Source organism: Genypterus blacodes, unplaced genomic scaffold (assembly GCF_046128005.1).
Source record: "Genypterus blacodes isolate CSIRO-AG114 ecotype Tasmania unplaced genomic scaffold, CSIRO-AGI_Gbla_v1 ptg000291l_1, whole genome shotgun sequence".
Lineage (NCBI taxonomy): Eukaryota > Metazoa > Chordata > Actinopteri > Ophidiiformes > Ophidiidae > Genypterus > Genypterus blacodes.
In genome coordinates this window covers 857,914-883,353 of record NW_027467082.1, presented here as the reverse complement: position 1 = coordinate 883,353, position 25,440 = coordinate 857,914, and the positions used below count along the sequence as shown (strand labels likewise).

At 45.3% G+C, this 25,440-nt stretch overlaps 1 protein-coding gene across 1 annotated transcript in view; it reads left to right on the top strand.

Moving 5' to 3' along the window:
• LOC142988051 (voltage-dependent P/Q-type calcium channel subunit alpha-1A-like) overlaps positions 1 to 24,765 on the top strand; it is a 32,092-nt gene extending 7,327 nt beyond the window's left edge. The window contains exons 8-29 of the mRNA XM_076137051.1: positions 244 to 404; positions 546 to 686; positions 787 to 988; positions 1,101 to 1,265; positions 1,493 to 1,603; positions 2,075 to 2,158; positions 5,185 to 5,301; positions 5,539 to 5,604; positions 5,755 to 5,852; positions 6,165 to 6,315; positions 6,638 to 6,765; positions 8,728 to 8,824; positions 12,793 to 12,898; positions 13,455 to 13,562; positions 14,782 to 14,882; positions 16,505 to 16,596; positions 16,847 to 16,979; positions 18,011 to 18,124; positions 19,735 to 19,770; positions 21,189 to 21,402; positions 21,985 to 22,274; positions 23,373 to 24,765. Coding sequence (XP_075993166.1) covers positions 244 to 404; positions 546 to 686; positions 787 to 988; positions 1,101 to 1,265; positions 1,493 to 1,603; positions 2,075 to 2,158; positions 5,185 to 5,301; positions 5,539 to 5,604; positions 5,755 to 5,852; positions 6,165 to 6,315; positions 6,638 to 6,765; positions 8,728 to 8,824; positions 12,793 to 12,898; positions 13,455 to 13,562; positions 14,782 to 14,882; positions 16,505 to 16,596; positions 16,847 to 16,979; positions 18,011 to 18,124; positions 19,735 to 19,770; positions 21,189 to 21,402; positions 21,985 to 22,274; positions 23,373 to 24,182 — 3,525 coding nt within the window. The 3' untranslated portion in view covers positions 24,183 to 24,765. The remainder of the gene's footprint in view (positions 1 to 243; positions 405 to 545; positions 687 to 786; positions 989 to 1,100; positions 1,266 to 1,492; positions 1,604 to 2,074; positions 2,159 to 5,184; positions 5,302 to 5,538; positions 5,605 to 5,754; positions 5,853 to 6,164; positions 6,316 to 6,637; positions 6,766 to 8,727; positions 8,825 to 12,792; positions 12,899 to 13,454; positions 13,563 to 14,781; positions 14,883 to 16,504; positions 16,597 to 16,846; positions 16,980 to 18,010; positions 18,125 to 19,734; positions 19,771 to 21,188; positions 21,403 to 21,984; positions 22,275 to 23,372) is intronic.
• The last annotated feature ends 675 nt before the right edge of the window (positions 24,766 to 25,440 follow it).

Here is a 25,440-nt window from a genome sequence, read left to right as displayed (position 1 = left end):
TGTTGTTGAAGCTGTGAGTTAATGCATTAAAATAGTACAAATGGGACCATAGGGTGCTATTATTTTCAATTAATCCAGTTTTATTTGCTGACACAATTCCCCCATGTGGCTGAATAGTAGACACTCCAATCGCTTCTGGAACAACATACACTCAAAATTGCAATCCAGTGTACTCCCTCCAAAAAACATTTGTTTTGTTTTAAAAGCATCTTTCTCTCTGCCCCTTGCTCTCTCGGCCCCCAGGCTGTGTTCGACTGTGTGGTGAACTCTTTAAAAAACGTGCTCAACATCCTGATCGTCTACATGCTCTTCATGTTCATCTTCGCCGTGGTGGCGGTGCAGCTCTTCAAGGGGCGTTTCTTTTACTGCACGGATGAATCCAAAGAGTTTGAGCGCGACTGCAGGTCAGAGAATACCGACATATACAGTACATTATTAAGATAGGTACCACGTTCAATCCGGTCTGTGTTGTTGAATCAGGAGCAGTGCTCTCTCACTCTGAAACTCTACTGGCCTGTGCTGATGATGTGGTGTGTGTGTTTCAGGGGAGAGTATCTAGTTTATGAGCGTGATAACGAAGTGAAGGCGCAGAAGCGGGAGTGGAAGAAGTACGATTTCCACTACGACAATGTGGCTTGGGCCCTGCTCACCCTCTTCACTGTGTCCACTGGAGAGGGGTGGCCGCAGTGAGTATAGATACATAGATAGATAGATATATGTAACAGTCACACGCAGACACGCAAACTGTGTCAAGCCACCGCCAAACCCCTGCTTTTTGTTTCCCAGGGTGCTGAAGCATTCAGTGGATGCGACTTACGAGAACCAGGGTCCGAGCCCCGGCTACAGGATGGAGATGTCCATCTTTTACGTGGTGTACTTCGTGGTCTTCCCCTTCTTCTTCGTCAACATATTCGTGGCTCTTATTATCATCACCTTCCAGGAGCAAGGTGACAAGATGATGGAGGACTACAGCTTAGAAAAGAATGAGGTGAGGTGGCATTCAGGCATTTTTCTAAACGTTCAGGCTCATCATGTTGCATGTAAGTATTGTGGTACCGAGCAGTTGGCAGTAAGGTGGATACTTTTCTTGTTCCTCGCAGAGAGCCTGTATAGACTTTGCCATCAACGCCAGGCCTCTGACACGCCACATGCCTCAGAACAAGCTGAGCTTTCAGTATCGCATGTGGGAGTTTGTGGTGTCGCCGCCGTTTGAGTATACTATCATGGCAATGATCGCTCTCAACACCGTCGTGCTGATGATGAAGGTAAAAGTGTCAAGATAAACAAACTTGCTGTTAAACATTCACACATGCTCTTGCACTTATAAAACCTTCATTTTATGAGAGAATCTTAATCTTCAGGCCAAGTGGCTGAGCTGAACTGCACATCTCTTGTTTTAAAGTTTTGTATTTTCTATTTCCTTTATACTTCCTCTGTATTCTGTCTCTGGCTATACACGTGTGTTCTTGTGTGTGTCTGTGTGTGTTTATAGTATGACGGTGCTTCTCAGAGCTATGAAGATGTATTAGCCAAGCTGAACATAGTGTTTACCTCCCTCTTCTCCATGGAGTGTGTACTCAAGATCATTGCCTTTGGTGCACTGGTAAGTGTCTGTGTACTCAATAACTCAATATAAACTATACAAAATGTGGATTTGTACACAGCCCCTCTTTTTTCCTTTGCTAAGAAGTCAAACTGTCAGTGCAAGAATGCAATCAATTAAAAGATGATGATGATGATGAAAATGTTTTTGTTATTGAATGTTGTGCCTACACAATATGAGCTATATGTTTCATGAAGACTAAACAAGCTTCTGCAGAGGTATGTAAGGTATTAGTTCATTGGAGAAGGGGACATCTTTCTGTAGGACACTGACAGTCTCTCTCTTTCTCCCCCTCCCGTCTCTTTCTCCATTATTGTCATATTCCTTGTTTCCATTTTAATCTCCACGTTCCGTTGCTTTTTTAATCTCTCTCTCACCATGTGGCGCCGTGTCACCCTCTCGCCTTCACTGTTCCACCTCAACTTCCCTCCATCTTTTCCCCTCCCCCCTCCCTCTTTGTCTTGTCCACAGAATTATTTCAAAGATGCCTGGAACATTTTTGACTGTGTGACAGTTCTAGGTAGCATTACTGACATCCTGGTCACTGAGCTTGGGGTAAGTGTGAGAACCACAGGTCTTGTGTGTGTGTGTGTGCGTGCGTTGCTGTGTGTGTGTGTGTGTGTGTGCGTGTGTGTGTGTGTGTGTGAGAGAGAGAGAGAGAGAGAGAGAGAGAGAGAGAGAGAGAGAGAGAGAGGAGAGAGAGAGAAAGAGAGTCACTATAATGTATTTGCAATGTTTGTATGGAGGGTGAATATTTCATAGGCCAGCCTCAGCATGTGTGTGTGTGTGTGTGTGAGCTTGCACAGCCCACAGACACATGCTGATAGAGAAAGGGGCGGCTGTTCAGTCTTGCATTGCTCATCCATGCATGAGCGTCTCTTGAAAGTCTTATATAATTGTGCCCGTTGGTGGATAAGGGGAAACCAGGCTCCAGCTACTCAGCACTGAGCCACTAACACGGAAGCAAAAGACACACCAATGCTCCAATATGAGACTGTGAGAGAGTGTATCATTTAATAAAAGTAAATAAACAGCCAATTGCATTATCAGGTTGCAACCCAGGTGGACAATAGACACTTTTCAATTGTGCTGGACACCTCCTAGCAGTTCCAGCTGGAGGACAGATCTGAGAGCAGACGCAAGGACACTTCCCTCTCCTCCCAACAGAATGCACTTTAGTGTTTTCACCAACACTGTCCTGAACCTTAACCCCAACCCATGTGGGGAAAGGGGGGTGTGCCTTCAGGTCTGCAAACAGACATTATTGACAGCTCGTCACAAAGATCTATTGGAAATCTGAGGGTGCAACTTTATCTGTTTTTAATGAACGTACGCAGAATTTCAGACAGAACTGGCAGCCATGGAATATATGAAGTTGTTGTTTGATGCCCCAAAGCCAAGAGCTAAAACGCTTTATCCTCTTTATCTGTACTAAGCAAATGATAGCTCAAAGCTTAATTTGATGACATACTGTATGTGTATATGTTATTGTAACTGGTTGACCTGTGTGTTATTCCAGCCATTTTATCAGATTTCTTCCTTTGGATTCTGTGCATTTCTCAAACAAACACTTGCTGTTTTCATTTTTGTGCTACAACTGAAACCTGCTGCTGTTCTAACGTTTCTTCATGACGATTATTGATTTCTTTCTTGTTTCTTTTATCTTTTCACATGCTTTCTTTAATTCGTCCACAAACTTAACGACGACCTACTGTAATCTACTCCGCCCCGCCCCTTCTCCCCCATCACCTACAACTTGCTGTGATTGCGTCCAATCAAAATGCACTATGAAACCTGTGTATCCGTCCGTGACGACCGGCTTGGTCAATCTCTCTGGTTGTTCTCCGAACCAACCAAAATTCCAAAAATTTGCTGCTATAAACCATACATCTGCAACATCCACATGTAGATGGTTTGTAATTTTTTGGAGATCTTATTTTACTGCATCTGTTTTGACTGCACCCTCCCACCCACCCAATGTTGTGGCTGTGAAATGCGCATGTTTGCTTGACCCCAGTGCCCATAATGATCCTCAACCCCCAGTGACCTGTTTTGCTTTGTTTTAACTAATTTTTGAAGCGTCTCTGCCAGTCACTGTATCCACATATATATTTCATTCAGTCATAAATATCACACAGACTGTATATGCTTGATTGAAAACACGTGTTCTGCTTGTAATCAGTGTGTAAATTTGATGTTTATTATGTTCATGGCTGCACACATACACACACACACACACACACACACACACACACACACACACACACGCGCACACACACACATACACACACACACACACGCACACACACAGACACACACAGACACACACACACACACTCACACACACGGCAATGACTGGGAGAGGTTTTAGAGTAGCAATGACAGTGATTGAAAGTCTTTGCCTATGGCAGAGAAAACAAGTGATGCATGCTGCCTCTTGCATGTCTTTGGTAGGACACTTCCATTTTCACACACAAACACATACTCTCTCCCTATCTCTCTTGCTCTCTCTCTCTCTGTCTCACTCTCAATCACACACACACACACACACACACACACAACTACAATGTGGAGCTGCATGTGCCTGCTGCCACTCCCTTCAGAATGAAGCCGTGTGTGCTCTCCTGTTGAAAATGATTGAAGGACTTTGCGCAACAAGTTTTTGTGGAGACCGTATCAAAGCTAATGGAAGACTAATAGCGTCCTATTCAAAATCACAAGCTCATTCTGAACAGTTACTCAGCGTCTTGGCATCTCAATGTGACGCTGTCGGCCTGGTCAACCGCAAAATGTGAAAATCTATACAGTTTGATTGTTGTTGCTCCTTCAACCAACCTTTCCTCCCCCGTTCTTATTTTATGGTGATTGTGACTTCAACGTGTCACGTGACTTCAGTAGCCGATCGCATTTGAGCGTGCATAAGAAGACGCTGTTAGCTTTGCACATTGGCATGCTGTGGGCTTGCATCATTGTAGGATCTGGTGTATTTTGCCTTGAGAGAACTAGTGCATTTGGTTGTCTTTCCAAGGAAATGTTCTGTCCCTGCACTTTAACAACTCACCACCCCCCACAATAACCATTGTACACCCGAATTGGATGAAACTAGTTAGATTTGGATTATTTCCTTTCCCCGTGTTGTTTAGTTTGGTTTTTATCTAACCTCCATGGATATGAAAGCCTGATGGAGCCTTGCTGCTTTTGGTTTGGTTTGCTTTGACTTGTTTGGCTCCTGGTTCTTTGGTTTGTCATGAGTTTGAATCTTCTTGATTTTGGGTTTGACTGTTTTATTTTTAATTTTGATAAATTGGTTATCTGAAGACAAGTACTTGCAATGATCTGCCCCACAACTAACAATACCTTCCGTTTATTCCAACCCCACATCCTTCTGCCACCCTCCTTCTCCTCCTCTTCTGTTTCCTCCTCCTCTGTAATCTTTACTCAACATCTTGCCTTCTATACTTTTCCTTCATCTGGTTCCTCTACTATTTTTTCTCTTTCTATTCTTCTGCTGGCTCCCTTCCTCAACTCCTCCTCCCACATACCCCCTCCCCTCCCCCTCCCTTGTTATTTTGTGACTGTAGAATAATTTCATCAACCTAAGTTTCCTGAGGCTGTTCAGGGCAGCTCGTCTCATCAAGCTGCTGCGACAGGGAGAAACCATCCGTATCTTGCTTTGGACCTTCGTCCAGTCCTTCAAGGTTCACACTTACACACACACACACACACACACACACACACACACACACACACACACACACACACACACACACACACACACACAACACACTAGACATTACACAGACCTGCACCCTCCCATTGTCTTATTCACATGTGTGGATGATGAACGTTTAGTCTCCCGTTTCTTGCACACTGCATTCTTACACATATTCCACAAACACCATACATTCACACTCAGTCAATGTGTCTCTCCTCAGGCTCTGCCATATGTCTGCCTCCTCATCGCCATGCTGTTCTTCATCTATGCCATCATTGGGATGCAGGTGAGTGAGAACCTCAACTGACCAATGGCTGCATTACGTTAAATATAGGAGGAGGTTGTTGATATGGATACAAACTCATTTCTCCTGCTATGGTGGAAGGCCGACATTGTGTGTAGAGTCCAGTATTAAAAGCATGACTGTGTTCAACAGCTGTTTGGGAATATTGCTATTGAAGAGGATGGAGAGAGTGCCATCAACCAGCACAACAACTTCAGGACCTTCGTACAGGCTCTCATGCTTCTCTTCAGGTACTTGTGTGGCTCCCTCTGTGTGTGTGTGTGTGTGTGTGTGTGTGTGTGTGTGTGTGTGTGTGTGTGTGTGTGTGTGTGTTTGTGTTTGTGTGTGTGCTCATTTGCTTATCTGTGTGCATAGTTGTGCAGCCCCAGTGGAAAAGATATTCTGTGTTAATCTTTATATATATATATGTATATATTTGGGAATAAAATCAGTTTATACCTTTTTGAGTAATCCTGCTGAGAAACAGACAGACTGACAAATCAAACAGAAGCTCATTGGCAGAGGTAAATATATATTATATGAATCTTCTTGTGTGTTTGCAGAAGTGCAACAGGAGAGGCCTGGCATGATATCATGCTGTCGTGCCTGGGGGGTAAAGAGTGTGACCCCCTGTCAGGGAACAACGAACCAGAGTGTGGGAGCCAATTCGCGTACCTCTACTTTGTTTCCTTCATCTTCTTCTGCTCATTCTTGGTAAGGATATATTTCAGACTCCAACACCACCAGATCCTGCCAGTCTCTTTGCATATGCTTCGTATGTGAGCAAGACAAGTGTGTCGTACAAGCACCACTGTCAAAGTCGTGTAATGCCAAGAACGTGTAATACTGACAATCAGTCTTTAATCTCAATATAGATGGATAGAATTTACCAGAAGAGTCTCACATTGTTTGTAGTTGCTAGAAAAGGAAATTAGTCATTTTCAAACATGTACAGTACATTCACAAAATAATGGATAAACTGAAGAAAATCTGTGTGTGTGTGTGTGTGTGTGTGTGTACACGTGCGTACTTGCAGATGCTGAATTTATTTGTTGCTGTTATCATGGACAACTTTGAGTACCTGACTAGAGATTCGTCTATTCTGGGTCCTCACCACCTGGATGAGTATGTGAGGATATGGGCCGAGTATGATCCTGCTGCCTGGTGAGTGATCCATGTGCACACACTCATGTGCACATGCTCGTGTACACAAACACACACCAGTTTTTTTTCTAGCCATAAATTTGCACACTACAATCACTATAAGTAAAGTCGTCTCTGCACCGCCCCTTCCTGGGTTCCAGCACATTTATGACCATTTGTGACAAACTAAGAGTACAATGCTTTTAAAAATACATCAAATAGAATGAAAAACAGATGTATTTGAACAGACCTAGATTACGTGATTCAAAATTGATTCGCTCCAGCATCTTAAGTCTCCCATCGACTCACAAATATTAGAATTCTGCACAGGCATTTGCTCACCCAGCGTATTTCCTCGAGTAAGCCGATTAAGCAAATCATGCATATTCAGCATATGGCCGACTCCTATTAAATCCATCCATGTATACCGATTACTCAGCATTTTTCGCTTAATGGCAGTTCAGGCAGAAATTGTGTATAGTTTGCATAATGTGTAGTATGAAGGGATACACAAAATGCTAAACAGCATCATCAGGTGAGAGGCATTGACCACACACAAGTGATCAGCTGCTCATATTAGTGGTGATCTAATATGTCTCACTCGTACTCATCAGATCAAATACTTTGTTGTGAGTTTCTCTTGCTTGTCTCAACATGCTTGCTCACACAAGGCAATAAAAGTGACGTAGAGGAAAAACAATGAACAAAATGGTCTTTTCACCAAACAACAACATATTCTATTGAAACAGCTGCAAGGGGGCCCGGTCCGGATCTGATTAGAACCTAATCAGGCATCTGGTTTTATCTACAGGCCTCAGTATGTTTCAAACCAGACATGTGAGAAACACCTTTCACCTTTCAGGGCGGCGCTTTTTCTCTCTTTCCTCTTTCTTTATACAACTACTTGCGTTACCATCCAACCCAGTGCCGCGGCAACAAACACACACATTAACAGCCCCTGCTCTTTCTATGAGCACTTATGCCATGTGGTTGCTGGACACCACATAGTAAAACTTGATCCTTTTGACGCATACTGAGGCCTCCACGCCCTTACGCCCTCTCCCTGTTTTTTGTAAATTGTGTCGAGTGACGTCCCGCTCTTTCCCCTCAACCCTCCTCCCTCCCCTGGAATCTGCATACCGCCAAAAACTTCATTTGCAAACGACGACTACGCTCCAATCTAATCCCCCTCCCCTCCCCCTGTCAGATTCTGTAGTCTCAATGTCACTGCAGACATGCTAAGTTTCCTGGTATCTGTATTCCAGTGACTGTCTGTAACCCTGGCGCCGTCTGTAGAGACTGCATGTAGATTGACACACAGTGTCAGATCTTAAGGAAAGGGAACAGAAGAGGAAAGGTTAGCATGTAGGGATAATTTCTAAATTCATCACTGACTTTTAATGCTTCAACCGCTCTCCACCACACAGAGGCCACGACGTAGGAAACAGGAGACACGTGGCACGCAAACACATATTTAAGAGGGAGGAGCGTCGCAAGCGGCTATTACGCAGCTAGCTGTCTAAACACTTGCATTTGCTACACAATTAGCAATTCTTTAATTACACTGTGCACATATCCAGTGAGGGGTTGACACACACACACACACACACACATACACACACACACACATAGAACAACAGGAATAAAAAAAACTGATACAAGGAAGGAAGAAGATCCTAGTATAGGTGCCACATTAGCTGTTAGGGTTGTTAACAATGTGTTACATGCAGTTAAGTGTTGTATTATTTGTGCGCGTGCGTGTGTGCGTGTATTTGCATATCTGTTATACAATTTAAACTTGTTATATAGTATAATCATATATTGTGTACCTGTTATTCTTGTGCTCCTCCCTTGAGTGTTTTCTTACTGGAATGTCTGTGTGTGAGTGTGTATGTGTGTGTGTGTGTGTGTGTGTGTGTGTATGTATGTGTGCGTGTGTTTTCCCTGTGTGTGTTTTTTAACTCCCCTGTATTCTTCTTGCAGCGGGCGCATTCATTATAAGGACATGTACAGTTTATTGCGAGTTATCGACCCACCTCTCGGCTTAGGCAAGAAATGCCCCCATAGGGTGGCCTGCAAGGTTTGACATCCATTCAAACGAAACCTCTCAACCACACTTGCTAACCACAGCATCCAAGGAATGGAGTGAATGCCGCTTTGTTTCATTTTTTATTTCTACTTTACAACTTCTGTTCCATATTCGACTTGCATTCTGAACTGCTAAGAGAATGTGCGGGACAATGCAGACACCCAGAGACGCATGTGAAACGGACAAACAAATCCACACTAAGAGTCTTTATCACATTGAAAAATAAGTTCATTCTCCTTTTCTTTTATTTGATTTCTATCGATAATTTTTCTTTTGCTTGCCTGTGGAGCCATGGCTCTAGTGTAGCAAGCTACGGCTGTCCACTGTAGCGTTGCATTGTTCTTGGTTTTTGGGGGTTAGGGGAAAGACAGAAACTGCATTGACACCCCTTCCTCCTCCTCCTCTCTCTCTTCGTCCCCGGCAGGAGTAGCTTGGTGCCTGCTGTCAAGCTCCTGCCCTCCACACACACCTTCGCACATGCGCCTTTGTCGTCCAGTTTGCTTAGACCTGTGAGATGCAGGAGATGCGGAAACATTGAATTCTCAAATCCTGCCATGTCACTTATTCCTTTTTGATAAATACGCCCTACCAACAGGAGGGTTTAGCCTGCAGCTCACAGAGAAGCCTCAGCACCACAATCTCTCTCCAAATCAGCCAAATAACCTTGTCTTTCTTTTGTTTTATTCCTTTACTCCCTTCCCTACTTCTCTCTCACTGTCATTCTTCTTTCTTTACATCGCCATTCCCCCCCCCCCCCCCCCCACCCTCCCCAATCCCCATTATTTTTCCTCCCTCTCTCCCTCGCTCCTCAATGTCTCTATCTCTCCCCCGTTTGGTGCCTTTGGTTAACGGGGTGGTGGCACTGGCTGGTGATGCAGTGGCAGGATGAGTTGCAGGGAAATGTATGACATGCTGAGGCACATGTGTCCTCCACTAGGCCTTGGGAAGAGGTGTCCGGCACGTGTGGCCTACAAGGTCAGAAAGGACCCCATCTTCGCACCCCCGCACATATGGGTGTTACAGGTTTTGGGGGTCCAGGAGGGAGGGGCCAGGGACTTAAGCGCTCAACGTGGTGTATACTTAGTGTCGTTGTTTCTTTGGTTTTGTTTTTCTGTTCCTTTTTGTGGGGGTAGGCTGGTCGGTGTTGTGGCGTTGTGTGCTGGTGTGGGATTGGTGAGTGGAGGCTTTACGGGGTTGGTAATAGGGTGAATGGTCAGGCAGTGTGTGTGTATCCACAGGAGGGGACGAAAGGAGGGACCTTCTCAGCTCGTTTGCACCACGCACGGTGGACAGGCAAGCTCACAAACACAGCCACGCTAAATCTAAACGTCAGAGGCTGCAACACAATGCAATCGGTTAAATTTGTTACAAGTGTAAAATGGACAAACAAAAATAGTTTTACACATGTAGACATCGCTAAGCACACCCTCACACACTCTTACACAGAGAAGCATGTGTGTGCAGCAGGGCTTGGAAGGTCCGCTAGACTTCTGTCCTCTCACTTGTTCCTTCCTGTGGATGGGGCAAACACACACACATACACATACACACATACACACACACACACACACACACACACAGACAGACAGACAGGGAATCAGGTCAATCAACACACGTATCACAAATAGATGCGACTACGTTATTTCTCATGGGAGAGAGCAGAAGGGCTTGTGTTAGTGATGTGTGCGTTTCCGTAGAGAGCCTTTGGTTGCCATGTAAACGCAGTTCTTTTCCTTGTCACCCTTCATGTAGCAGCTCCAGCCCCCAAGCAGCACTTTCTATCTGCAAGTCCAATCTCCTCCTTGTCCTTTGGTTCTGTTGTCAATGCAGTTCTATTCTGTTTCCAGCCCCCTTCATCTCTGCATATCGCACACCCTCCTCACTCATTCACACTCCCTCGCCTGCCTTGTGCAAGCTGGATAACCACACTCCCTCCCCGGCCTACACACACATTTCCTGTTCATCCCTCCATCCGTCCATCCTGTCAACACCCACAAATTGGCACTAAAACAGGAATATACACAGCACATCAGTATTGTTCACTTGGAATCCTTTACTGCTGCTATACCTCATGCCACATTTTGCCAGTCTTGCACCTGATCATTGGCAGATCACCATGAGCCTCACCGGGCAGCCAGACAAACAGCCTGTAGGCACAGGAGATCTCTCCATCTCCAACCCTCCTCCCTCTGCAGCAGACCTGGGGAAAATAGACTTTACATTTTGGCCCTCTTTGCAATATAACAGACTTCACTATCAGCAGTATAACTGATTTCATCTCTGCTAGAATAAATTGTTCTTTCTTGCTGTTTGAAATAGAAATCCAGTATTTGACCCAGGTCTGCTCCATTTTACCCTCATCCCGCTCACCTACAAGCTTCCTTCCTGAAATGAACCTTTAACTCTAAACCACCTCCCATGGTTTGGACCCAAATGCCACAATAGTGGTAGTCTGCATGCTCACAATCCTGAAATTTGCCCATTACCTGGCCTCCTCTACCCATTTTCCCAATGATAGTAGGCAAACCCAGTCTAAAGAACAATGATCCATCTTGCTCCACTGTTTTTGACATTTGAGCGTCTCTGTCCCAAAGAGAGACAGCAGAGCTTTCAGGCAGGACGGCTTTCTTAAAAAAACACAACCAGTCATGTTTTCTTTCTTTCTTTGTTTTGTTTTCTCTCTTTTTGGTCAAACTTTCACTCTCTCCTTCTACTGTATCGTTTGTTTTGCCTTTAAAATGCACCTTCAGTTCTTAAGAAGTCCTTTTTAGCCGTTAATGATCATATTTTTGGCTACAAGAAACGTTTCTTTTCAGCTCATATTTCCATATTCAAGTCATTATTGTCTTTCCACAAAACTAAAGCTGCCATTTTCTGGGTCATGTTTTGTTTTTGCTTCCTTATTTCTTTTTCTGCAGAATGCTGCTCTCTCTCACCTATTAACCCTCTAAGTCTATGCCCATTTTCACACATTAGATGTCAGATGTTATGAGATAGACCTACCTGCTCTATCATGTCAGTCTAGCCCCATTGTCTACAAATTCCCTTATTCCCTCAGTAACAATCATGCTCAAATAACACACAAACTCATTGTAATGTCGCCAACCGAGGTGGCTTTCTGTGTACGGCTGCGCAGCTGCTTGTCCTGTGAGGCACTTTGCCTGTGCATTGCATGCCGCATGGGGGTGGGAATTGCAAGTAGGGGTTGGCTGAATTGAGATAAAACCGTTTTGTGGATGGCGGAAATAGGGGCCTTTAAGTCTGGTATTTGGAGGGTGGCATGGTTCGCTGCATGTTTGGGTTTTCGCCGTCTTCTCTCACCGCACACACTAAGTTCACTCTGTCATCTGTGAGTTGGTGTGTAATCTCTCTATTGTATGTTTTTACTATAAATCAACAAGGCCTGTGAAGTATTAAACCAATAAACGAAAACAGACACGATCCCCGTCCTTTGAGCCGTCCCTCCAGTGTTTTGAGTTTATTGGTTTATCGCCCGGTCTCTGTTGTTTCTTTACAATGTGAACCTCCAAACCTCTAGGGGGAGCTGTGGCAGGTAATCATCTTCTTTCTCCTGAAAAGCCAAAAATGCCAGTTTAACAAACCTGTGAGGACTTTAGGAAACCAATATGTGAAAGGAGGGACAAATAAAAAAAATCAAAAATAAAATATGGTCTTTGCCAAATATATTGGCATTCATAGGTTTTCTTGAATTTTTTGAATTCTAGATGGATTGGTTTTTATCTGCAATTTTGAGTAGCGGGAGGTTTGGGTTTAGACCCTGAGCCAGTCAGCCGGCTCCAGACACAGCTCCCTCCACTTCCCATACCCCAACCCTTTCCTGACCTTCCCTGCTATAAACTCCACGCCCCCTCCCCTGTGTCACCTGGAGGTTCCAAACACATGCTACGCCGGCTTATTTTCCCGCTTTTCTCACTGTTTAACCTGGTTGGCTCTCGCAGAGACTCCTTCGCATGGATCTGCCCGTGGCCGATGACAATACAGTCCACTTCAACTCCACCCTCATGGCCTTGATCCGCACAGCGTTGGACATCAAGATCGCCAAGGGTGCGGAAGGTTTGGAATCCCTCTTGACCTCAGTTTTTGATGTATTTTTCACTTCTGTCTTCTTGTTTTTCTCGTTTCCTCTCAGTGCAACACAATCTGCTATTTGTCTCCCGTGAATGGAGAAACCTTCTGCCCTTCCTGATGCCTCTCCTACCGTAACCGTAGCCGTAACCGTATTGCTTTCTATAGCTTATTTGTGAGACGCTGAAGGTTAAGATTAAAAAGAAGGTTTCTGTGCTTAGAACTTGTCTGTATTTTCCAGTGCAGTTTGGAATTGGTCATAGCAGAATGCCACAAATTTTACTTTGCATTGACATTGTGAATAACTTGAAAAATAACTTACTTTGTCTGTGTTTGTTTTCATGTGTGTGTGTCCTCTTTTGTGCCTTTTGTATCAATATGAATGAATGGGTATGAATGGTTCTGCATTCACTTGTCTGTGGTCAACTATGGACATTTTTGTGTGTGTGTGACTCCTTGTGCATGGGCATGCTTATTCGCACATGCCTGTGTCCATGTATCTATATGTGCGTGGATGTGTGCTGAATACGTGCAGGTGGAGTAGACAAGCACCAGATGGACGCAGAGCTGAGGAAAGAGATGATGGCGATCTGGCCCAATCTCTCGCAAAAGACTCTGGACTTGCTGGTTACGCCGCACAAGTGTAAGTAGCCGAGTGTGGGAGCAGGCACGCCGAAGTGGGCTGAATGGCAGCCGCTGTGCCCATCACTCCAACGTTGTGTGTCTCTTCACACCACCTGAGGACCGCTTCTCTCCAGCCTCTTTCACCGCTGCACCCTCTGATACACCTGGCACAATCATGCCAGCACACGTTCCCAATCTGCAACCAGAGAGAATTGCGTGACTTTGGCCAAACACAGGCTTTTGACAGATACATATTGTGCCACAACGAAGACATTTTAGAGGACATAAGTGCACAGGCAGGCTACATGTTGACTTAAATACACAAACTCCTGCTTTCATTCAGCCACAGACCAACACATCAGAACACAACAGTCTGATATGAAGCCAGTAGAGGTATGACCAGTGACACATCTCCACCTTTGTGTGCCTGAACATCAGAGGGTGCCTTACTATAGACCAACTCTCTATAGACGTCTTTTCACTACAGGGGCAGTCAGTTCAAAAGACATGCCGGTTCGAAAAATATTGCCAATTCCGTACGGTAGAGTTTATGGCTCTAAGAAGAAAGAAACGCACAAGTTGCTGTGGTTTGCACGATGCATGAAATCTGAAGACTAAATTCTGTGACCACTCATCAGATTGCTATTTCCTCTTTCTTAAGTCGAAATTTTTTATCCATGCTATAATAGACAACAATGGCTCCATTGGTTATTGTTTTTGCATCAAATGCAAAATATGAAATTGTCAGACGTAGTTTTCTCAGGAGTGGTGTCCAGACATGTTCCAAAATGTGTAACATGAAAACATGCTGCCCGTGAATGTCATTTTTTAACATGACTTAACATTTTATTGTGGAGGTATAACTCAATAACAACACATTTTAATTTCCTCATTTTTGATTGGGCTGTTACTAAAAGGCCCATCAAGCTAATTTCACATTAGGCATCACATAGCATCCCAAACAGGATTTATATCAAAGATAAAATGTTTTATAGTCATGTGAACAAACCTACAAGAAAAAGATGAATGCTAAAGTCATACAAAATATTTTTTTTAATCCTTCTGCCTGTGAAAAGACCATTGGCTCGATGTGTGCGCGTGTGTTTGTATGTATGTATTGTATGTGTGTGGGAGTGTGTGTGTGCGTGCATGCCTCACCCACTCTCTACCATTCCTCTTGCTCAGGGTCCATACCAAAGGGTCTAATCTTGCAGGGTAACTTGTCATTCTCCCAGCAGCTACAGACCTGACAGTGGGCAAAATCTACGCTGCCATGATGATCATGGAGTACTACCGGCAGAGCAAGATCAAGCGCTCGCAGGCCCTCCGTGATGAGCAGGTAATGCTGTCGTAAGGAGAACAACACCTTCCTCCACCTGTATCCAGCCCGTAGAGACTCAAAGGCAGACTGACACACTGAAATCGAGGTTGCAGGAGCTTCATTCACGCAAGCCTGGGTTGTGCCAGGCTATGCCCAGGTCAAATTGTTTTTGGAATGTCTATGGCAGAAAAGGACATACAGGGGATGGACATGGCACCATTCATGTCTTTGCGCTTTTGTTTTTTCCTTGCGACTAAAGCCAATCGGTGTTGATTGAACCCTGGTTACCTTTTATACTTTGAGATTGGATTGGATTGGATTATGTATTTAAAAGACATGCCAGATATTTACTTCCATATTTAGTTTAACGCCAATACTCTTGGACGTGTCCCAGCCCCTGTAAGTGCTGCTTTGCCGACCGCAAAAACAGTGCTGCCATCTGCTGTGCAAACATTGTTAAATCTCATTTTTATTTTTAGCATTTTGCTAAATGCAGAAAAACAAAAATGCCAACAATGCCACAACGGATGAAAACAGTTTTTATACCTTCTCAGAAAATTAAAAAATCCTTATGGCTGATGGTTGATATGAACTTGAGTAGCTACTAATGCCTATGCCTCCCATTTTGCTTGTAATCCTGGACTGTTGCATTATGATTGCATCGCACCTTCAGTTATCACACAAAACACCTCATCCTATTGCTTCAAAGGTTCTCAATCTTCCCCGTCAGCAGTAGAAGTTGAAGGCACCTGGATTTGCTGTGCAGGCTAACTTATCCAAGTAGCTTCTTAGCTCGTCGGTTGGCAGAAAAACCAGCATTTAAACTCTGAGTCTTGTTCGCACCTACGTGACTCCCTGGTCATGTTAGGGTCTTATTGGAGTTGCACAACCAGAATCTGAGGGTCATTGGATATGTGCGAAGGTTCTCGGTCATTAAAACCATCCAACAGTTCAGACGTGGAGCTGTGATGACTCCAGTCAAGTGTAAATGCCAGTTTACTGCACACTACTGAGTCAAAACTGTAGAAGCTTCTTGGGTGAGTGGCAACGTGTCTTCAAAGCTATACAGCCATGTACAGGTGCCTTGAACTACTCATGCCAGATGTTGCACTACAGCACTTCAGCATTTGCTCTAATTAAGAATGTCTTTCAAGCACCAGCAAACTTCCTTCGCCCTATCTGCTTTCTTCCAAGCTGCGATTTTCCTCCTCCTCCTTCCTCCACAATCCTCTGGGATTCCACTGATGATGTTTGATGTGTCTCCTACTTGAGCTGGACCGCAAGACTTCTCAGAATAAAGGGCATCGGTTGCTGCTAGCCCCGATTACCAATCATCTTATGTTCCAGTGGCATACCTTGGGCTGTATATCTCCTGATTTGACCTTTCAAAGCACCACATGGTCGCAAGTAAAGCACCCTGGTCCATCTCCTGCTGGTCGCTGAGCATAAGTCTCTCCGTTGCCCCTCGCTCCGTCTGCTCTCCTTCAGTTACCTCTCCCCTCATTTGCCTCTTCAGCCCCCGACATCCCCTCTGTTCCTGCTCTGCCCCTTTTCATCCCATTTCTCTGTCAGTCTGCCTGATAGCTGGCGACGGCCATGTTGTATATCTTACACAGAATCGAACGCCATTACTGTTTCAGCGCGTGGAACCGCCTTCCCCCACCCAGGATGGGGGTCCGGAACTCAACAATTCACTCGCTCCACCTGGGACAACAGAGACTGTTACCAACCTGTGAGTAGGGCTGGAGTGGCCCATTGAAACCTTTCTTTCTTTCTTTCTTTCTTCCTTTCTTTCTTTCTTTCTTTCTTTCTTTCTTTCTTATCATTCTAGTGCGTGTGATATGCAGGTTTGCACTCGAAATGTCCTGTATTGTAGACTTGCATATTAGTAGCGATTCAAAGTAGAAAGTGGTGTAAGATGCGTCTTGATGGCTTTTCCGTGTGTGTGTGTGTGCACACGTGTGTGTGTGTGGGTATTATAGGCCAGTGGAGGGGGGGGTCCCAGAGAGCCATTCATGGGTGACGGCGCGAGCTCAGGAGATGTCCCAAAAGGTCGGCAGCTGGAGCTCTGAGGGACACCCTGAGGACGGCCTAGGAAGCATGAGCAACTCTCAGGTAGAAAGCTCACCTACACACATTCAAACACACACACAACATACTGCTTTGCCTTCACACACATACCATTTCTTATGCCTTATACAAGCAAAGGTTTACACACTTGATTAACTCCAACACGTTTAACCACATGATGAATTCAAAGCAGTCTTGACAACATTTGCATGGTGACAGGTACGATGGTCTTCTTGCAATTATAGATTGCAATTACATCTCCATGGAAACCAGTGTCTCCCTTATTCATAAGCTGTGTGTGTTAGCTGTGTGTGTTACATGATCTAGACGGGCATATGAACTGGTCTGTGATCAGCTTTGTATTCCCCTTCATTATTACAGAGGTTAAAATAAATGATTTAGCAACTTTCTGGGCAGGAAAGGATTCTAACTGACTTGCCGTTCCTATTGGCTGTTTCTGCCTGGAAGGATCTACATCTGACATTTTGTCCTATCCCAGGTGCCAGATTCAAGTCCACTTCAAAAAAGCTTTTCCCTGGGCCCCAGTTGAATTTGGTTTGTTCACTTGTGCAACAATTCCACCGCTGTGACCAATCAGAAACCCTTTGTCAGTATAGTTTGGCAGGCTGGCGAACAAATCCTTGTTCAGTGCTGCGTGCAACTAGCCGTCATTGTCATGTGTTTGGTTGCATTCTTGATGTGTGTCCTTTGGGCTGTGCATTTCTGATTTTCCCACCAAGTCTTCTCCTGTCGTGACTCACACGCCCCTCTATCAGCCATGAGACCTCATTGTGCTGGCAGCTGTTCGCAGCAGTTCAACAGCCTGTCAGCGCATCAAATCTGATTTCATTGTGTTTGCTGCCTTTTTGACATCGTTCCAAGATAAAAACAGCAAACAAAGCAAAAAGGCAAAGCCCCCCCAACACGCACACACTTACTCTCTCTCTGACTTCCTGTACCTCTCTGAGACCCTCGGCTCTTTCATTGGCTAACAAACTTAACCAGCTCTCCCACTTCCCTGTCAGTTATCATGGCAACTGGTCACACCGTCTCCTGCTCTCCTGCTCTGTTTGCAGACGGTAGAGATGAGAGAGATGGGGCATGATGGTTACTCGGATACTGAGCACTTTCCACCAATGGAAGGCCACGGCAGGGCCGCTTCCATGCCCCGCCTCCCAGGCGACAACCAAGTGAGCAGCATTCTCACTTTTCCACCCTCATTCCATTCCTCATTTCTTCATGACTTCTGTCCTTCATCTCCCCTTGTTTCACTAGATCAGACACACATACCGTAGGTCTGACTAGTTGCTTGAGAACTTGTTGCTGTGGTTACTTGAATCCATACAGGAGAAAATTTGACACAGGGACACTATTGATTTATGCAAAACGTTGGGCCATGAGTGAGGAGGAACCTGCTCTGATGTTGCTTTGGTAACATCCAGTAATGTCAGTCATATTCAGAATGACATGCACTCATGTCATTGTTACTGGCTATTACAGGGATGTGGTATGGAAACCATGGAAGTATAACTCAAACTATTCCTCTCAATCTGAATTCAAAAACACCATGGCAAGTTAAAGTCAACAATTCTCTTCCTTTCCTCCTGCTCTCCCCTGTTGTCTTCCTCTCCTCCTCTCATATTCCAACTGCATGGATATTTGTTACTATGGTACATTTTCCATCTAACACACTCTTCTATTTAAACCATTTCATACCGTGGTGAGTGCTGTGCTGTGGTTGTCACACGCACACAACACATTAACAAACACAAAAGTGCACATAAGGGCTCCCCCACGTACACACTCTCTCACACATTTACACACACACACACACACACACACACACACACACACACTTATCTGCCTTCTATTATTTCCACCGCTTTTGTCAGGCCCCCCAGATTTCTTATTTTTATGTTGTACTAAACTTTCTCTTCCTTCCTGTACAAGGGTTTGCCTTTGCTGAACTCTTTAAACGTTGGGGGGTTTCTTTTTTTTTTTATCAGTTAGGACTGGAAGCAGCATGACATTGTGTGCTACAGATGTGTACGTGTGTGTGTGTGTGTGTGTGTGTGTGCTTGTATGAACATTGTTGTATAAGTTGTGTGCGTGCGCCACACTTTTTCTGTGCCCTCACCGTTCTCTGCGCCCTGACTCTCACTGCTTTTGTCAAACTTTTGTCTCCCGTTTGAGTTGAGAATTACAGTTGTTCATTTGTGAGTGTGTGTGTGTGTGCGTGTATACATTTGTGTGTGGTCGTTGCTGTTGTGACCGTAGTGCCATAGATAGAGCTTTTTCATGGTGACCTTGACTATAAAACACTGTTCTGGCTCGACTCACCCCCCAGTGTTTGTGGTAAGTTTTCTCTACTCCACCTTCACTGCTGCTTTAGTGTCTAATCCGACTCTCTTTATCTGTCTCTCCCCCTCTCTCTCTCTCTCTCTCCTCTCACTCTCTTTCCTCCCCATCTCTTTTGGGTTGCATCTTCGACTCACACTCCTTGGTTTTTACTTGTTCCCCTCTCCCCTCGCCCCTTTACTCTCCCATTGTGTGTCAACTCCCTCATCTATCCCTTTCCCTCTCCTTCCCCCTTAACTTTTTTCTTTTGTTGACGTGTTCCCATGTATGACTACACCTTTGCTGTATTCGTTGCTCTGTGTGTGTGTGTATGTGTGTGCGTGTGTGTGTTTGTGCGTGTGTGTGTGTGTGTGTGTGTGTGTGTGTGTGTGTGTGTGTGTGTGTGTGTGTGTGTGTGTGTTTCTCTTCGTGTGTGTGTGTCTTCTTTGTGCTCATACAGCAGCGGAGGAAAGGGAGGCAACGTGGCAGTAATCTCAGTGTATGTACCTTGTCTTCCCTGTCTTGTCTCTTCTTGTCTCCTTCTGCTCTTGAACCTCCTTTTTTTCCCTCCTATGCCTTCACTTTTTTTCCTCTCATGTCTTCACCATCCTTTTCTTTTTTAAGACAGGGGCTTCTTGAACATTGATTAAGATTGGCTTTTATTGGCATGAACCAACCCTGACCCCAGCCCAGGTTCCAAACCGCTCCTTGCCTCATAAGCTTCCGTGGTTTGGAGCTGGGCTGAATCTGCACGTCTTCTGTCATCAGAGAAATGAATCCCACTCTCTTGTCCTTCTCTGTCCCTCTGTCCCTCGCTCTCCTTCTCCTGCTGCTGCTGCTGCTTATGCATTGTCGCTCTGTGTTCCCATGCCCGTGTGCTTGTCTGTAATAATGTGGTTAGCGTACCAGCCCTGTGTTTATTGTGACCATTCACGCGTGTTTACCTGCACGTCAGTAATGTGTTGACGCATACATGAGTGTGTGCGTGTCTTTGTGTGTGAGTGTGTGTAAAGATGAGTGTGTACGGACGCGTGGAAGGGGACATTCTTGGGATTTTCAGTGCTAACTCCTCTAGGGCTACATCATTTTGTGTTTTTCGCAGTACATGCAGCTATCAACCTTCCAATATGTCATCAATCAGTCCGATGCACAAAAGGGAAAAAGCTGCCGACGGGATGTAGCACTGAAGTAGCCTGACTTGATTGACATGCTCAGGTGTAGCTATAGGCTCTGTCCTGCTGTCCTGGTTCAAACCATGGGGACTAGAATTCCACATGGGCTGGAGGAGGCAGGACAGCCCCTATGTGCCTGCATGGATAGACAAGGGCACGCTGAAAAAAAGGAGCTTAGATGAGTTTTGTGAAGTCTGGAATGTGCCATGCTTAAGGGTTTAGGAGGCAGGCGGGCGGCACAGAGGAGTATTGCAAGTTGCATAAACCTTTCTACCCCTTTACTCTGTTATCAAGCGACTTATAGAAGCATGGAAGGCATGGTCATTTGCCCTCATCTGTTTTTAATTTCTTGTTATTCTAATCCTTTTTATCTTTAAATGTTGTAGATCTAGACTTTTTGAAGGTAACTTTGAACATATAAAGCAGGGCTGTGTGATGGGGGATGGTGGGCGGGGCTTGCCTACAGTACAAGAAACAAACAGTCATATCTGCACATACACACACACACACAGACACAAACCAACATACCCCATAGCTCAAAGTCAACTCACTCCAACTGTGCAAGCGACGAAACACCTCTCCCTGCTTCTCTCTCTCTCTCTCTCTCTCTCTCTCTCTCTCTCTCTCTCTCTCTCTCTCTCTCTCCTCTCTCTCTCTCTCCCTCTCTCCCTCTCTCTCCCTCTCTCTCTCTCTCCCTCTCTCCCTCTCTCCCTGGTGATTTTCTCTCTGCCTCTCGCTCTCTCAGACGATCACAGACAGCAGTCCGATGAAGCGCTCGGCCTCATCGCTTGGCCACAGCAGGTCCGGCCGTGGCCACAGGGAAAAAGGAGGTGCGGACGACTACCACATGGAGCACGTACCCGAGGAGGGCAGAGCTTCCAGACACGGACACCGGCGAAAAGAACGCAGTCATCGGGCCTCTGAGAGGTCCCTCTGTCGCTACACTGAGGCGGACACAGGTGTGGCACACCACACACACTCATAACCCACACGCACAGACAGTGTGTGTAAACTGTACTTTGGTTACATTTTGAATAAACATAATACAGACACAATTATTTATTTATTTGCACCCTTAGAAATAGAAGTCAGTACTGTGTCTCACCTGCTGTAATACATATTTTAACGCTAACGTTGTAGCAAAGAATGAGAGAATGTTAATGGCTAACACAGAGGGAGTTGTTTTGACAGACTCAACATTTACTGTATAGTCGAGACTTGAGCCACTCAGTAGAAGTCAACGGTTTCTGTTTAAAAGCTGTGATAGGTATTGATATTTTGTCAGAAGGATTGTTGGACTTGGCGCTAACAGAAATGAGCCTGCAGTGCGATGCTAATGTCTCCCAGTGTCTGCTGAAGGTGGTACTGGTCAACTCTTTGCTAACATATAAGGCATTACAACATCAGGGAATATATTGTCTAATATGTGTGCTGGTTACATTGTTTTAGAGTTCATGTCACCGAGTGGCCAAAACAACATTGACTGCTAAAACCATAGCAATCCTGCAACATGTAACCCCTGTAATGACTCCACCCATCAGGCCTGGGCACCGACCTGAGCACAACCACCCAGTCAGGTGACCTCACATCCAAAGACAAGGATCGTGACAGGGATCGTGGCCGCTCCAAAGACCGTAAGCATCACCACCATCATCACCACCATCACGGTTCCGTGGACAAGGAGCGCTATGTAGCAGAGCGAGGCGGCGACTACGGACACAGACACTCTCGTGACAGAGAGCATGACCGCGAGAGAGAAAGAGAAAGAGAAAGGGACCGCCGCTGGTCACGATCACCCAGTGAGGGACGAGATTGCTTGACACACAGACAGGTGGGCTTCTGGGTAATATGGCATAGCATGTGTATTTTGTCTATTTTGGAGGAACCGCACTTTTGTATTGCTTCCCAATGTATCAGTGTAGTGAAGCGTAGTGTAACCTATTTGGAAAAATGTGTGTGCCGCTCACAATAACTCACACAGGTATGTTGAAAAAGGCAAATCATTTTAATTGTAAGTATAGAAATATCCTGCCTTTATGACGCAGCATAAGCATTAGCACTCAGCGGTGTTGGTTTAATCATGTATACTAGTAAATGTTTGTTAAATGGTGTCATTGTTTCCAACCACTGTTCTAACAACCAATCAAATATGCATAAAAATGTATATTTGAGTAGTGATCTCTGTCTGTACTCAGCCTAAAGGCTTTAGGCTGCCAGTGTTGTCTTGTGTTACTTTTACCTCTACAACATGCTTATACACAAACAAATAGTTCACACACCACCACTACCTTCTAATATGAATGAAGTTTTCTGGCCTTATGTTATGAATTATTTTCTATATCTTCAGTTTGGAGGGTGATACTTACTCAAACATACAATGATTACTTCTCAATCCATTTTGGAAGGCCACAGCTCCACATGCTGCTTATGTATCACACAAACTCAATAATGACACATCAAACACATTTTATGTATGTTAAGTCACCATATTTACCCTGTTTCACATTTGTTGCTCCAGAAATCAACCCTTTACCCTTTTTTTCCTCCTGTCGTCTTTTTGTTTTTCTTTCTCTGCGTGACGTGTTGCTTCTCCATTTATGGTGCCATTTGGAAACTCATCTTTTTTAATCCATATTCGCTTTCTCTCTCCTCCACTCACTCACATTACAACTGGTGCTTTTATTCTTATTGTTGCTATGTTATTGTTGTTCTTGTCTTTTCTTGCTTTTTCTATTTGACCTATCTTGCTTTCTATCCATCTTGCTCTCTCTCTCTCTCTCTCTCTCTCTCTCTCTCTCTCTCTCTCTCTCTCTCTCTTCCTCTATTTCTGCATTACTGCATCTGTCCCATCCACTACTTTATTCTATTTGCTCTGTCGTTGAATTTGTGGTTCGTTCTTTTTATTTGCCTTATTTCACTTTTTGTGTAGGGCAGTAGTTCGGTGAGCGGAAGTCCTGTCCCCTCAACCTCGGGGACCAGTACGCCACGCCGCGGCCGCCGTCAGTTGCCTCAGACCCCCGCAACACCCCGGCCCCATGTCACCTACTCCCCTGTGGTCCGCAAGGCCATGCCCGCACCACCTGGTGGGCCACAGGGAAGACCCCCTGCCCCAGTGCCCCGTCGCTTTTCTCCTGAGCCCTCCCAAGGCCAGGGGCCTCCCCCTGCTGGCCTTCCACTGACCCACCATGGGTCACCCCGCCAGAGTCGTCACCCCTCGCCCCGCTGGGGGGATACAGGAGGAGGTGGGGGATCTGTTGAGGGGGACGGGTGCTTTTATAGCCAGGACTACCAGGACTATGAGCCCCACCATGAACCACCTGCCTATGAGCAGAGTTCCAATCAGGGTGGCAACCCCCACCCACACACTCATCCACTGCCACCTCCCCCTCAACCGCAGCCCCACAACTCCCATCCCCTACCTCCTCCCCAACCGCACCCTGCAAACAACCCCCACCCGCATCCTCCAGCCCATCCCCACCCAACTCGCACCTCACCCAGGACTGCCCGCCATGCGCCACCTCCAACCACTGCCCTAACTGGGCCAGGACAAGGCCAAGTGCCACCTCCTGCCCAGCGTCGTCTACCCAATGGCTACCGCTCTTCCTCACCTTCCACACATCTCCATGGACCACCGCATACTGGACCTCACAAGGTTCCCCCTCCAGGAGGGCATCCTAGGGGTCCCCGCAAGGGCCTGCATGAACCCTACAGTGAGACAGAGGACGACGACTGGTGCTAGCCTCTGGGGACAGGGGAGAGATCAAAGGAGGAAAAAGAGCTGACTAAGGGATAAGGATGGGAAGCCCAGCACCAGAGCACTGACTGCCAAGGGAAACCATGACTTTTCTTGTCTGTTGAGTTTTTTCCTCTCCTCTGCTGCTTGGCAAGTCCAAGAATTGGCATGCTAGATGTAGGGATGTGTCAGAACGGAAGGATGGAACAGGAATACTGAGGGAGGATATGGAGAAACAAGTGCGTAAGGAGGCATTGTCAAGGCTCCATGTTCTCCTTGCATTGTTGTTGTATTCTTCTCCTGATGCTAAGAGATAAACCGTTGAAGGATGTAAGGAAGAGGGGTGATGGACACGAGTCTTTGTGTGTCTTAAATTATGCCTCTGGCAATGAGCTACAGCCACTTACCAAGATGTCAAAGAGTTGCGACTCGACAAGAGACACTTTGCCGTCAGAGAAAGAGAAGAACGACCACTTTTTTGCTTCTCAGAACTGACATCTGTTATGTTAGCTGCAAAAAAGAATCAAATCCAACCCTCCCAGCCACCAGTTGAATATTGATGAGTTTTATCATCTGTGTTTACTCTTAAATGAAGACAAAACTGCCCTTCACCTGTGTGAGGGGCAAGTGGGTGGGAGGGTTGGGGGTGTTGCGGTGTCAAAACTCTGGAGGAAAACAGGGGTGGGTTGGGGAGATTCGTCCCTGTCCCTGGAAACCAACCATCCCAAAAACAAACAGTTTGTCCAAACCTCAACCTATGATCTATGAAATGAGGAAACACAAAAAAGAGTGGAAATGAGTTTCAACAAAAACAAATAAAACAAGCGTTTTCTGCAGCATTTCTTCTTCAACACCTGCAGCTGCTTCTTCTTCTTCCTCCTCCTCCTCCTCCTCTTCTGCTTCAAAACATTGAAGCTTGAATCTTCTGTTGCACCCCACACAGCTTCTGCTTCGTTTTTTAGACTTGCGGAGTTGTACACCCTGTGGAATCCTGCATGAATGATACAAAAAATAAGAATAATAACAATGAGAATCTATTGTATGTGAGGGGGGAGGGGTATTTTTTGTCCTTTCTGTTGTGATCTGTCAGGTTTCTCTCTTTATAGTAAAAATGTCTTTCTATTTCTCTCTCTCTCTCTCTCTCTCTCCCAACCATTCATCTCTCAACGCCTTCATTTACACTCAAATGAAATGAGAGAAGGTTATCGAGAGATGCATGGAGATATGTAAATCTAGAAAAGACAAAATTATTACTTTTTGCTTG